Source organism: Furipterus horrens, unplaced genomic scaffold, assembly GCF_987537825.1.
Source record: "Furipterus horrens unplaced genomic scaffold, mFurHor1.1.pri manual_scaffold_2, whole genome shotgun sequence".
Lineage (NCBI taxonomy): Eukaryota > Metazoa > Chordata > Mammalia > Chiroptera > Furipteridae > Furipterus > Furipterus horrens.
The window spans coordinates 116,011,348-116,025,741 of record NW_028327172.1 but is presented as its reverse complement, the minus strand read 5'-3'; the positions used below and the strand labels follow the sequence as shown (position 1 = coordinate 116,025,741).

At 37.6% G+C, this 14,394-nt stretch overlaps 1 protein-coding gene across 1 annotated transcript in view; it reads right to left on the bottom strand.

Moving 5' to 3' along the window:
- Nucleotides 1–14,394, bottom strand: part of METAP1 (methionyl aminopeptidase 1) — a 78,693-nt gene that overhangs the window by 20,497 nt on the left and 43,802 nt on the right. Inside the window, exons 2-4 of the mRNA XM_090266328.1 lie at nt 11,711–11,762; nt 3,361–3,473; nt 2,368–2,428 (exon numbers count right to left, since the gene is read on the bottom strand). Coding sequence (XP_090122454.1) covers nt 2,368–2,428; nt 3,361–3,473; nt 11,711–11,762 — 226 coding nt within the window. The remainder of the gene's footprint in view (nt 1–2,367; nt 2,429–3,360; nt 3,474–11,710; nt 11,763–14,394) is intronic.

The window sequence follows — 14,394 nt, the reverse complement described above, 5'->3', positions numbered from 1 at the left end:
TGAACCAAAAGGGTCTTCCTAGGTCATTAAGCCATAGACACCTTAAAAGAAAACACTGATAAATTTTATTACAGAAAAATGTTGAAAATGTGTCATAAATGTAATGACATAAACAGAGGCAAAATGTAAATGTTCAACTGGGAAAAAACATTTATAGCACATACATCAAAGGATTCTTTTCCTTAGTGCAGAAAGAGCATTTATAAATTAGTATGGGAAAACTAGTAACATAACTGAAAAAAAAGGGGGATAAGGATGAAGAGACAGTCAAAAGAAAAGAAAATACGACTTTTAGTGTATAAAAAGATGTTCAACCTTATTCATAATTTAAACCTACAAATTAAAGTAACAGCAAAATACCTTCTTTCAATTTAGCACAGATCACAAAGTTTGATAACACACTATTGTTGGGGAAGATAAAGAAAAGAAGAGACTCCTATATGTTTTTAATGGAAGTAACTGGCAAAAGCTCTAAAATCTGTATCTCTCAAAATAAAAAATTCATGTATTCTTTGATCCAGTTTTTTTACTTTAGGCAATTAACCTACAGAAATACTCTCACATGCACCCAAAGATGTAATTGAAAGAATAGTTACTGCAAAGAAGTAAAAAACCTGGAAATAATCTAAATACACATTAGGAGGAAGGAATCTGGTTTAATATATTATGATATATCCACACAATGAAATGTCTGTCATTAAAAAGAAAGATGAAGTTTTATGGGCTTATATGGACTATTTACAAGATGTACTAAGAGAATATAACAAGGTGAAAAGGCATATATAGTTTGTGTATATATATTGTGTATACATATATATTGTGTATAAAGGGGAGAGGGGCTGATATATGTATACACATAAAATATCTCTGGAAAGTTCTGCAAGAAACTGCTTATACCTGTGGGGAATAGGACTTACTTTTCCCTATGTAGCATTTTATCATCTTAGAATTTATCATGTCTATGTTAATTCTTTATAACTACATTTAAAATATTAAATACAGAGTATGGAAATTATTCATCCTCAAGAGCTATCATTCAGACTACCTTTTCCTTCAATGTATTGAGTTGGCCAAAAAGTTCATTTAGTTTTTTTCCATACAATAAGACACATTTTTTATTTTCACCAATAACATGGTATAACGTTGATTGTTCTCAATATCTCAATTTGATCACTATCAACTTCAACTGGTCTACCTGACAAAGGAGCATTGTCCAGAGAAATCTGCATAAAACTTCACAGACCACTTTCAATATATTTGATCAGTCACAGCACCTCCATAAACTGTACAAATCTTTATTTGCATTTCAACTGTTTTTACCTTTCTTGAAATAAAGCATAATATACCAAAAATGCTGATCTTCAATATTAAAACGGCTACACAAAAATGCACCAATTTTGATGTTTTTTTAAACGCATGCTGATATGACAGCTGTCACAATACAATCTAACAAAATTGTTTCAAATGAAGTTAAAGACAACTAAGAGATACTAGAGTCATCTTACAGAAAAACCAGATGAACTTTTTGGCCAACCAATATCTGAAATACTGAAGTTTAACTAAATTTTTAAATTACACTCATAAAAATGTAACTGGTCCCCATTTCTTAGAGAACAAAGCAAAGGCAGCTTAGTTGAACAGACTTAACTACGTGAAAATATTGATATACAACCATTTTTGACATGCAAAAGCAGTATTTTCACAAAATCCAACTTAAGTTATGTCTACAGGCCCTAAGGTCAGAGACTGCTCCACTTCTACTGCAAATTATCTATCTTCTCTGGGTGCCTCTCTATCATCATCCATAAAGTGGAAAAGACAACAGAACCAACCCCAGGAGTAACATATGTGAGAACTTAGCACAGTGCCTGACACATAGTTACCAAAAAATATTTATCAGTTATAGAAACATCATCATTACTACTACTATAATTATTATCATTACTTCTAGTTCTATTACTGCTATAGCCCAGTATTTAGTTAGGCATTCATTTGAGGCCTCCACAATCTTGTGTTTATTTATTTAATTAAAGTAGGAGGACACATTAAAATCAAAATATTTTTTAAACCTAGAATTTGATATAACAAAACAAAATGTAATACTATATTGAATGTGGTCTTTAACATATGAACAATGTTTTCATAATTAGGTAGATTTCTTGGGAGAAAAGAATCTTTAATTCTCTTAAATGTTCTAGTGTCTTAAAAAGCCATGTTTACATTTATTAGAAATCCAGCACTGAAACAAAACAAAAATCAAGCAAATCCAGCACTGAAAATGTTCTCCAAAAGAAAGCACTCCTTTCTTTTACAATAGTCATCAGGTTTACAAATTGAAAACTGAAGCATCGGCATCGCAGAACTTACCTAAAGGGTGATCAGCATAATCTGGTCTTTGAATATAACTTGGCACTGGTCTTGTTGGCATCTAAAAACATTAAAGAGGTATGTTAGTTAAAACCAACTCAAATATGAAAACAACTTTCATAACTAAAATTTGCTAACAAAGGAAATACAAGAGGAAGAAAAACATTGACAAGTTATTTCATTTAAATGAAAAAAGTTTTAAATGACATTTAAATTATCATAATATACCTATTTCATGAAGATTAAGCTTCATTTTCCTAGTGCTAATACCACTTAAATATCATGAGGGAGAGAGTGGCCAAGGCAATTAAGGATTTAACATCACATGCAGACAAACCAGGAGCCCACGTTGTTCCAAAGAAACTGGCAAACCAACAACAACAGTAAAATAATGTCTTTAAGTAAATATGCACCATTATGTTTCTGATCATTATCTTTGAGAAGCAGGATTAAAAAGACCTTTTTATATGGTTGATATTCGTCAAGATTTTTAAATTAGAGATGTATTCCTTTTACTTTAAAAAAATTAGTAAAAAACAAACAAACTTATGGATGACAAGTAGATTTGAACTTAATGGATTTCTATGTTAACACTCTGAAGACCATCTAACACAGAAAGAGGTGGGAGTGGTAGGAAAACCATATAAAAATTAAGGTAGAAATATACAAAGCTAAAAAATGTTAGCAAAGTAGTAATACACACTACCATCATGCCAGTCAGAAAATATCTATTCTGCCACTTCCTTTTTTTTAAGATGAAAGAAGTTTTCATCCTTTCATCTAAAATTTTTCCTACTTCTTCCATGATTGCAAATTATCCCTATTAACTTCCAAATAATGTACCATAAAAAGTGAAGAGCTAAAATGCAAACTTAATCCTGATAATACGATTCATAACTGGAATACAACTTAAAGGTATCATTTTTAGGAAAACTGAAAATCCTGAAAATTGGTTTAAAAGAATGTTAAATTTTTATTACCTTATTTACTCACCAGTGGATAATGTGGTCGAAGTTTACCAGTGTATCGATAACCTGCCCATGGGTCCGTGTTAATATCACCTTCTAGAGTCCAGGAAGACACTTCTCGCTTTGCCTTTTCATCTTCTGCATGATGGATGGATGAGAGAAACGGAGAGAGAAAAAGAAATGCTTCAGTGGTCAAGCTACCGAACAGCAGCATACTTTATCACTTGTTTGAACACCCCACCAAAGAGCTCAGGCACAAAACTCCAGCCAGCTCCCACCTTCACCTCTATCACCAAAGCTACTGTTTTCTTGCTATGTTTACAACCCTATGACACCTCAAAGATCTAAGTATCTTGTGAGAAAAAGCCCAAGTTAATCATACTGTAAGTTTTTATACAGTATCAACTACGAACAGCTCATAAGTAGAACTCCTTTTCTCAAATAAATGCTAAATGTATCCCCTCTACGGTATCAATTTATAGGAAGCCCATTTTGAAATATAAAATCTGAGCCTAGGCAAAACTTCTGAGATCATATATTATAAGTGAATTCTGTGCTCTTTCTAAAAGGACAGATTCTAAATAACCCCAAAGCAAATTTAAAGAAAAAAATTAAAATTTCCAACTTTGTTGATAAATATTTCAAGTCAATATTTGAAATTGCTTTAAAAATTCTATGAGCATCCTTTGCCTTTTTACAGAACAGGAGCAACAGAAGGAGGTAGGAAAAGGTAAAGATAAGGGGATGGAACAATCAGTAGAAAGTTACTGAAAACTCAGTAGAAAACTTTAAGAATCATACACACACACACACACACACACACACATACACACCCTTAGCAGATTAGTCATTAATGCATAATGCTGTATTACTGAAATGCACCTAAGAATCCTTTTCACACAAAACAGACCCTGACATCAGCAAACTGCACCTCTAACTACACGTAAGATCAAACAACTCAATAGACCTTAAATAGCAGGAATTCAAATACTTCCTTGATGGAGTATTGACCTCCCAAGCACATCCATCTTTTCTTGATTATTGCCATGCTACCACAAGTTTTGAAAGTCAGGCTTCAAATAATTTTAGAAGTGTATAAGAAAAATACAACTCCCCTTTAAAAGAATCTATTTAAAATACAAAACGAAGAGATGAAATCATACTGCATTAAACTGGCGAGGAATGGTGAAATGGGTGAAGGTGGTCAAAAGGTACAAAATACCAAGTTATAAGACGTTCTGGAGATGTAATGTGCAGCATGGTGACTAAAGTAAAAAAAGAATAACAACAACACAGACAACTCGTCAAATTTCCTCATTTTACAGATGAGAGAACAGATATAAGGAAATTCATGCGGGCAGAGAGATGTGGGAATGCAAAAATACAGCCAATCCATTCACATTACTCTGGAAGAGTATACAATTATATTACATATAAAGGAACAGAAAAAAATAAGAATAGAAAAAACAAAAAAAAGCTCTACTGTGCTACTGAATTTTAAATATATTTCTCCCCTCTGGAGTTCAAGAAAGCCACTGTCAATGCTAATGTCAAATAGGGAGACTGTCTCTGGTCCCAGGACAAAAATGGACCACATTCAGTGCCACAGGGACAAACATTATAGGAAAGTTAGAAATGCAGGCCCACTGAGGCATGCTTCAGCTATGCATTGCATCAAGTGCTTTTGTCTGAAATATGAACCTGAAGGATAATTTTCACCTGAAACCTAGGAGGGAATAACAGTCAAGATGCAGGCTTTTTGCTTTCACATACTCCTAGGGACGGAGCAAGGAAGAGGTAGGAAGAAAAATCTTTCAAAGCTACAACTTTTACAAATCAGAGTAAAAGCAAAAACTACTATGTATACTCTGACTGGAAATATGGTATAAGAAATATGTATCCTGTTGGAAACATAAAAACGGCTGAAAGATGGCATCATACTTAAACACAGCTCTCCTCCTCACACAACCACATCAAAATTACAACTCAACTACAGAAAGAACATCATTAGGAACTGTGAGATCTCAAGCTGAATGGAAGTCCTAAAACCACGGAATTAAAGAACAAACTACATTGTGACTCACAGGAGGGGCGGAAATGCAGAATGAGCTGGTCCCACACCCATATGCGGCGGGTAAAAATTCAGGAGGGATATTTTCGGAGCGAGGAGTTTCAGACCCACAACCAGGCCCCCCACAACCCAGAGTTCCAGTGCCAGGAAGATAAGTCCTAATAACTTCTGGTTGTAAAAATCAGTGGGGATTTACACTCTGGAAGACAGAAACTGTGGGAATCCTTATATGTTCCTCTTAAAGGGCCCATGCACTGACTTACTCAGATTCTAGCTCTGAGCTCCAGCACGGCAGCAGCAGATTGAAAGGCACCAGAGACATACAGGGAGGAAATGAATTCCCGGCATGAGGGTGAGAGCTGGGGGACAGATTTTCCCCAGACGGAAGTGCTGGCAGAGGCCACTGTTTCTTTTCCAAGCCCTCCCCACACCAAGCAATAGAGCCAGCAGGCAGGCTCCATATGGGAAGCTTCACCAACCTGGCTCACACTGTTTGCCCCATACTGCTGACTCCCTGAGGCCCTGCCCCACCCAAATTGCAGGCCAACCCAAGCTGCTTCCAGTGGCTTTTCCATATGAATGGCTTGTCTTGGCCCATGTTTCACATTTTCCTAAATTCTTTCACATAAGTAGCATCTGGCTTAAGTAAGCCCCATACCTCTTGCTAAGTGGCCCCAGGCCTGGCACTATCAGCAGCCTGCTTTGGTTCACAGCTTGGCCTCACCTGGGCACCTCCAAGCCCAAATCAAGTAGCAGCTATTTGCATATTGCTTTGTAACTTATGTTGTGTGACCCTGGACAGAACACAGGTGGTTGCTGACCTTGGATATATGCCAAGAGCAATCAAGGCTCAATTACAAAAGGGGGTGTACACAACCCACACAGCAGGCGCACCTCAAGTACCTAGCTTGGGTAATAGGGGAGACTGTGCCACTGGGCCCTCTAAGACAACTACTACATTAGGCCACACTATCAAGCCTGGGAGATGTAGCAGCTCTACCAAATACATAAAAACAAACACAGCGAGGCTGCCAAAATGAGGAAACAAAGAAACATGGTCCAAATGAAATAAAACAAAACTTAAAAAAAAAAAAAAAAACCTTAAACAAAATAGAGCAAGCAAGCTACTAGATGCAGAGCTCAAAACACTGGTTATGAGATGCTCAATGAACTTAAGAGAAAGAGCAGATGAACTGAGAGAGAACTTCAACAGCATATAAAAGGACCCATTAGAAATGAAGGACAGACTAACTGAAATGAATAACAATTTACAGGGAATCAATAGTAGAGTGGATGAAGCCAAGAATCAAATCAGCATTTGGAATATAAGGAAGCAAAAAATACAGCCAATCAGAACTGCAAGAAAAAAGAATTTTAAAAAATGAGGACAGTGTAAGTTAAGTAGCCTCTAGGACAACTTCAAGCATGCCAACATTCGTATCATGGGGGTGCCAGAAGGAGAAGAGACAGCAAGAAATTGGAAACCTATTTGAAAAAATAATGAAAGAAAATTTCCCTAACTTGGTGAAGGAATTAGACATACAAGTTCAGGAAGTGCAGAGAGTCACAAACAAGATGAACCTAAAGAGGCCCACTGCAAAACAAATCATAACTAAAATGTCAAAAGTTAAAGACAAAGAGAGAATCTTAAAAGCAGCAAGAGAAAAGCAAGTAGTTACCTATAAGGAAGCCCCCATAAGACTGTCAGCTGATTTTTCAGAACAAACTTTGCAGACTAGAAGGGACTGGCAAGAAATATTGAAAGTGATAAAAAGCAAGGACCTACAACCAAGATGACCCTACCCAGAAAAGCGCTCATTTAGAATCGAAGGACAGATAAAGAGTTTCACAGACAAGAAAAACCTGAAGGAGTTCATCACCACCAAACTAGCATTATATGAAATGTTAAAGGGTCTTCTTTAAGTAGAAGAAGAAAATTTTTAAAAATGAACAATAAAATGGCAACAAATGCATATCTATCAACAACTGAATCTAAAAAAAATAAAATAAGCAGAACAGAAACAGAATCATAGATACAGAGAACATTTTGATAGGAGGGAGTGAGCGGTTGGGCAAAAGGTGAAGGGATTAAGAAGTACAAATTAGTAGTTACAGAATAGCCACGGGGATGTAAAGTACAGCACGGAAGGTGGAGTAGCCAAAGAACAAATATGCATGACCCACAGACAGGGAATATGGGGTGGGGATTGCCTTGAGTGAGTGGGGTGGCTGGGTAAAGGAGGTCAAAAGGGGAGAAACTGGGACAACTGTAATAGCTTAATCAATAAAATATAATTAAAGAATAAAGAAAAATAATGGCTGAAAAGTATTTTGAAAACGTGAAGTAACACAGAAACTGGATGGACTATAGGGAAAGATATTAGTTGCAATAAACAGAGCTTTCCTTCACCTTGGTCAGTATAACTTTCCAGAAGCCCCAGATTCTTCACAGAAATTTTAAGAATTAACTCAACAAATTCAGTGACCACCAACAATGCCGCTGTGTCTGCTCTAGCTGAGCAAACTCAAGGACTCCCTAGAGCAGCTTTAGGCCATGGTATAGCAGGACCCCGGGCACTAACTGCATGAGGGGATGCAATTCAAACAGATCACCATACATAAGCTGGAGTCATCTCAGAGCAGGCAGAAGAAGCAGGCCCTGCTCCAGTCAGTCACCAGCAAAGAAGGGGATATCTTCAAAATGCCGTGCCTCAAGCTGGCTTCCATCCCTCATGTTCTGGAAGCACCAGGTCTTTGAAAACTGTACACTGTAGCTAATATATGAATGTGACTGGTGTATTCAGTGAAGCCTCTCTCACTGGTGTCTAGGAGCGTGTCTCCTCGGTCCAGAGCCAAAGGCAAGGCTGTTGTGCAGTTTGCTGAACTCTAGCCAGTTCAACACTGTAGTTCTGTACTGTTTGTGAGCTGGGGTAAACATGTCATTAGGGTGGTGGTCACAGACAGAAGAAATGCATAGGACACAGTAGGTCCCTTTTCCTTATTCCTGGAAACTGTACTGTTTGGTCTATTAATTCTGAATATCCTCAGAGAAAAGCTAAAAAATGAAAAATAAACTGTCCTCACTCTATGCTTGAGTGTCTAGAGCACCTATAAAAATGGAAGAGGGACACCAAAACTTAATTTAATTATTTTTTAACTCCCACTCCCCAAAATATGCACCCAGGCATCAGTATTATGTGTCTTTAAGGGCTTTATAATCTAACTTATTTAATATGACAACAAAAGATAAATCCTGACCTTGAGTCATTTATTTAAATCACACCTGAAATTTTCTGAAGGCTTGATTAGCTTTTGCATTCAAGGAAATTACAGATCCATATGGTTTCACTGGTGAATTCTACCAAACATTTAAGGAAGAAATAATACCAATTCTATATAATGTCTTCCAGAAAACAAAAGAGGAAGAAACATTTCCCAATTCGTTGGAAATAAAATTATTCTAATGCCAAAACCAGTCAAAGATATTAAAAGCAAATTACAAACCAATATCCCATATGAGCAAAGATACAAATCAGCCTTCCTTAATTACAGATCAGTACACATTACATATTTTAAAAAAAAACACCTAAGCATATCATTGTCATGATGTGAACTGCCTGATGTTATCTTACTACTGCTTGTTGGAATGAGGTGCTATCTTTTATGATGCCCTGTTCCTGCCTAACCCAACATTCTTTCCCCCTAATCCCTTTCCCAATTCTCTTCTTAGTTCTGGAGATCACCCCTCTCCAGATATTCCCTCCTCTAGGATTGTCATCCTCAAGGGTGCAGTTGGGATCAATTTATTAGGGTGGAAAAGATACAAGGCTGGCCAAATGAAGGCTGTCTCTATCCAACACAGCCCAAAGGGATCAAGAATATTAGGCTTTCCCCTTGAAGAAAATTGTATGATCTCATAAGATCCAAGAATAAATACTATAAGACAAGTAAAAACCATATAGCCTCAGTTTAATGTAGTAATAATTGTGTTCTTTTTACTTAAGGCATATCAGCTGTTTAATTCTCTGAGAGTATATTTTTATTGAAATAACTCTACCCTTAGAAATCCCATATTGGAAAAACAGGTATACAGTATTCCTTCACTTATCGCAGGTATTACGTTCTAGACCCCACCACGATAGGTGAAAATCTGTGAAGTAGGAACCTTACATATATTTTAGTATTTATATATATTTTAAGGCTTTATAAACCCTTCTCACACACTTAAAAGCCATTCCCAGTCCCTTATTAACCTTTTCCACTTTTATAAACACTACTTATGTTCTTAAACATATTCAACTCTTAAACCTATGCAACTTTAACAACATAATATATACAGTACTGTAAAATTTTATATGGATACTCAATAGTGAAGTATACTACAACTTGAATGATGAAGATGATGAATTAGCTGTGCAGTACTGATGAGAGAAGGAAAACTCTGACTCCAAAAAACCTCCACTGCCTTGCGGCATACCTCTTCAGGGGAAAGGCTAAGGGAGTAAACCCCGACAGAAAATCCGGAGCCGGAGTCCCTAAGGCGGTTTGACGTTGTAGTCAACACCGGCAACTCCTGCGGCGCACCTGAAGCCAAGCTGTATTGACTCCGTCTTTCCCTTGGGCCCTTCAGCTGCGAAGGGAGGGGGGGTCTTCTGCATGGGCAACAGCAGACCCTCCATATCACCCTGCCCAGGCTCTGTAGCTTCAGCTTCACTGGATAGGACACTCCAGCGTCATCGCAAGATGTCGATTCAACTCGGGAGGAGACAGATACCATGTCACTCCCGAGTCGGACTGCACAGCCATTCTTGGCGGTGCAGATAGACTCTGAAGAAGCTACACCATCGTCTCTCGAGACGGACGGCTGCCGACGACGACGACGACTTACACTGATTTCTATATTTGATTTGAGATAACAAATTCTACGATTTCATTTTTCCTCATCTCTAACAATTCCTCTAGCATTTCCATTAAATGCAGACTTCATTTTATACAACCACAGAAAATATCTTTTTAAATTGTTGATATAAAACTATCAGGTGGTGGGGAGCAAAGGGAAAAGAAATTGGGACAACTATAACAGCATAATCAATAAAACATACGAAGAAGAAGAAGAAGAAGAAGCTGCCTAATTTGTATCAGGTAGGAAAAGAACTAAGAAATAAAGTATATTTTATTTGTTAAAAATAAAAAACAAAACAATCTACCAAACTTTATTAGATTGGTAAGTTCCTTTAAAAAACATACAAGTAGATAACTAATAAATACCATGATCAGTAAGCTGAAACAGAACCCTTATCCCAAGGACCATGTGCTGTCTGCCAAGCCTTCATCCATTAGGATGGCGATGCCATAGAACAGAGATCCCTTGTCAATTTTCAGGTAATTGTGATGGGTTGTTTGTCTTAAGCCAGCTACACTGATGACATGCATTACAAGATGAATAGCTAGAACAAAAAAGGCCATTTCAATCAAAGATATATCCCTGTGGGTGACAGCAGTAGCTAAGCAGCAGTCAATAGTTTCAATTTGTGGTGTGTCACAAGCAACTTCAAAAGAGCAAATTAGCCCTGACCAGTGGGGCTCAGTTGGTTGGCCACTGTGCAGCAAAGCAAAAGATCACCAATTTGATTCGTGGTCAGGGCATATGCCTGGGTTGTAGGTTTGGTCCCCAGTTGAGGCGCATATGAGAAGCAACCAATCAATGTTTCTCTCTCACACCAATGTTTCTCTCCCTCTTTTTCTCCCTCCCTGTCTCCCTCCCTCCTCTTCTTGCAAAAAATATATAAATAAAATCTTTTTTTAAAAAGTCAAGAAAGAACAAATGAAACATTACACTCAATGTAATAACATTAAATGACCAAAAAATAACAAAAAACATAAGCAATATACTTTTGAGTTGAAAAGCCATCGAAATTCAGACTAAACAAAAACAAAAGAGCAGGCTAAATGAACCCTACAATGTAAACAATGTGCAAACATTTCTAGCACAGGAAAGAGGGTGCAGTTCTCAGGTACTGCCCAAGCAAGATCCATCTATTCCAGCAACAATTTTCTGTTTTCATGTCACATATCATACAAGATCAACAAAGATATTACTCAGCCATATTTTATTTCCATGATTACATACCAGAAAGAAAAAAAAATATGTTCAAATTCTAGTTTCTGGATTACCCTCTCAGAATATTCAAATATACACCTTCTGAATATTCAAACACACACTTTGAAAACTCCAAGAATTCTTGTCTTTCGCACAAAAGCCATTTCTAAGACATATGGTATAGAGATGTGTGAGTTCACTTACTTGCTTTCTTATGTAGTAACTTGTGAGTAGCCCAACTTCCTTTAAAACATTCCTAAAAAAAGCAAACATGAAAATTAGTGTCAAACCTTCCTTAATTAGAAACATCTTAAAGGAATGATATATATAAGAAACAGTTACTAAGAATTTCATTTGCAAAAAACAAATATTTGACTTCACTAAATATTGAGAAAACCTCAAGAAATGACAGCTATTTTAAAATTCATTTCAAAAAGCAACCTAAATTTTAGATTACTTCAAAATGAGCAAGAAACATTAGCCTATATTGTAAATAGCAGTCAGAGTTAACATTTCAATTTTATGCCACCAAATTATTTTGAAGTATTTTTTAAAATCATGAACCTATTAATCATAAAAAAAAAAAAAAAGAAAAAAGAAAAAGGAAAATGGTGCAGATTCTTCCATTACTTATAGTAGTTTGATTCTCAGACATACCAACTTTGTTTACTATGTGCGGACAGCCCTCCTAGACTGAACTCCATGAAGGAAGCGACCATGTCAAGTTTACCAATACTCCCTCAGAGCCAAGCAGAAGGCCTGGCACATGGTAAAACTCCTGTGAGCACTTGCTGATTAGTCAGATGGATGAATGACTAGAAAGACTAAGCTTTTCATTTAGGAAAACATGTTCACGTAACATATTTCAGATACCAGCAAGAAGTACTGAGCTGGAAAAATAAGTTCAAGTAATAAATTGAATTAAAATAACAAATTCAAGCAATAAATATTTATGCTTTGATTTTTATTCTCTCTCCTTCAAAGCATTTAAAGTTACTCAAATACAGTAAGTAGTCCACCTATTATAGTTTCACTTTCTGTGGTTTCAGTTATCTGTAGTCAACTGCAGCTCAAAATCATTAAATGAAAAATTCCAGAATTAAACAATTTATAAGTTTTAAATTGTGCTCCATTCTGAGTAGCGGGATGAAATCTCACACAGCCCCACTCAGGACGTGAATCATCCCTTTGTCTAGCATATCCACATTGCATACATTGCGTCTACTGGTTAATAACTTAGTAACTGTCTCAGTTATCATATTGACTGTCACAGTATCACAGTACTTGTGTCAAGTAACCTTTATTTTACTTAACAATGGCCCTAAAGTATAAGAGTGATGCTGGCAATTTGGATATGCCAAAGAGAAGCCATCAACTTTATCATGGGTATATATGTACAGGAAAAAACATACTACAGATAGGGTTCAGTACTATCTACTGGAGATCTTGGAAGATCTTGGAACATATCCCCTGCGGGTAAGGGGGAACTACTATAAATCATTACAAATACTAAGAAAATTCACAAAGTCCTACAAATGTTTTGATTTTGCAAATATACAAGAGTAAGTCATGGATAAAAACTAAGAAAAAATAGAAAATAAAGCATCCCTAGAACTATGTACTAGGCAGAGCACACTACACAAGTGATGCTAAGCCTACTCTCCCTAGGTTTACCAGGCTTCTGGGAGGTCAATTTTTCCCTCCAGGGCCAGAATCTCCACTATTTCCCCTTTACTCTCCTTGTATCCTCACAGACTGCAGCAGTTAAATCAAGAAAACCCAGGTCCTATCTATTTCCCCCTACTACAACATCAACAGACTTCAAGTATATAAAAAGGTATCCATGACATCCTTAGATTTTTTTTCATTTTTGAAGCTAAAACCGAGTTCAGTCTTTTGGGGAGGATGGGAGAGGAGATGAGCAGAATAATGGTTCCCCAAAGATGTCCATGTCCTAAAACTCAAAACCTGTGACTATGTCAGGTTATGACTATAGTAAAGGGAAATTAAAGTTGCTAATCAGCTGATGTTGAGATGAGGCCCAATGTAAATGGGCCCAATGTAATCACAAGTGTCTTGCTGTGGCTCAGTGGATTGAGTGCCGACCTGAGAACCTAAAGGTCACTGGTTCGATTCCCTGTCAAGGCACATGCTTCGGTTGTGGTCCAGGTCCCCAGTTGGGGGCGTGTGAGAGGTAACTAGTCAATGTATCTCCCACACATCGATGTTTCTCTCCTTTTCTTTCTCCTTCCCTTCCCCACTCTCTATAAAAAAAAAAATAAAGTCCTAAAAAAGACTGTTGCTCGGGCCAAGATGGAGGCATAGACAGACACGCTGCATCTCCCTCCACAACTAAGAAGGAATACAACTACCTCAAAACTAGAAACAACCATAAGTTCCAGAAAACCAAACTGCATGGAAGTCCAGCAAACAAAGATATAAAGAAGAAATACTCATCCAGACAGGTAGGACGGGCGGAGAGGACGCAGTGTGGTGGTGATAGCAGCGGTGGCAGTGGCAGGCCGGTAGAAAGTGCAGTCACACATTTTAAAAAGTCAGGGACACATGGGGAGCGTTTCCAGTTCCTCGCTGGACCTCGCAGCGCACAGTCCCAGCACCGGGGAAAATCAAGCCTCACTGCTTCTGACTGTGCAGACCAGTGGGGGTTGGGGCAGAGGAAGAAACTGCCGGTCTCTCAGCAGAGTCCACTTGTTGAAAGGGCCCCCACAGCCCTAGAATGTCCCCAAACCTACCCACTCTGGGAACAATGGCTAGGGCAGCAGCTAGAGGGGTGCCAATCCAGTGCGGAAGTGGGAGAGGTGCCTGGAAAAGGGGCGAGTGCTGGGCAGGCGGCACTGTTCCCTCTTGGACCCCTCCCCCACATACAG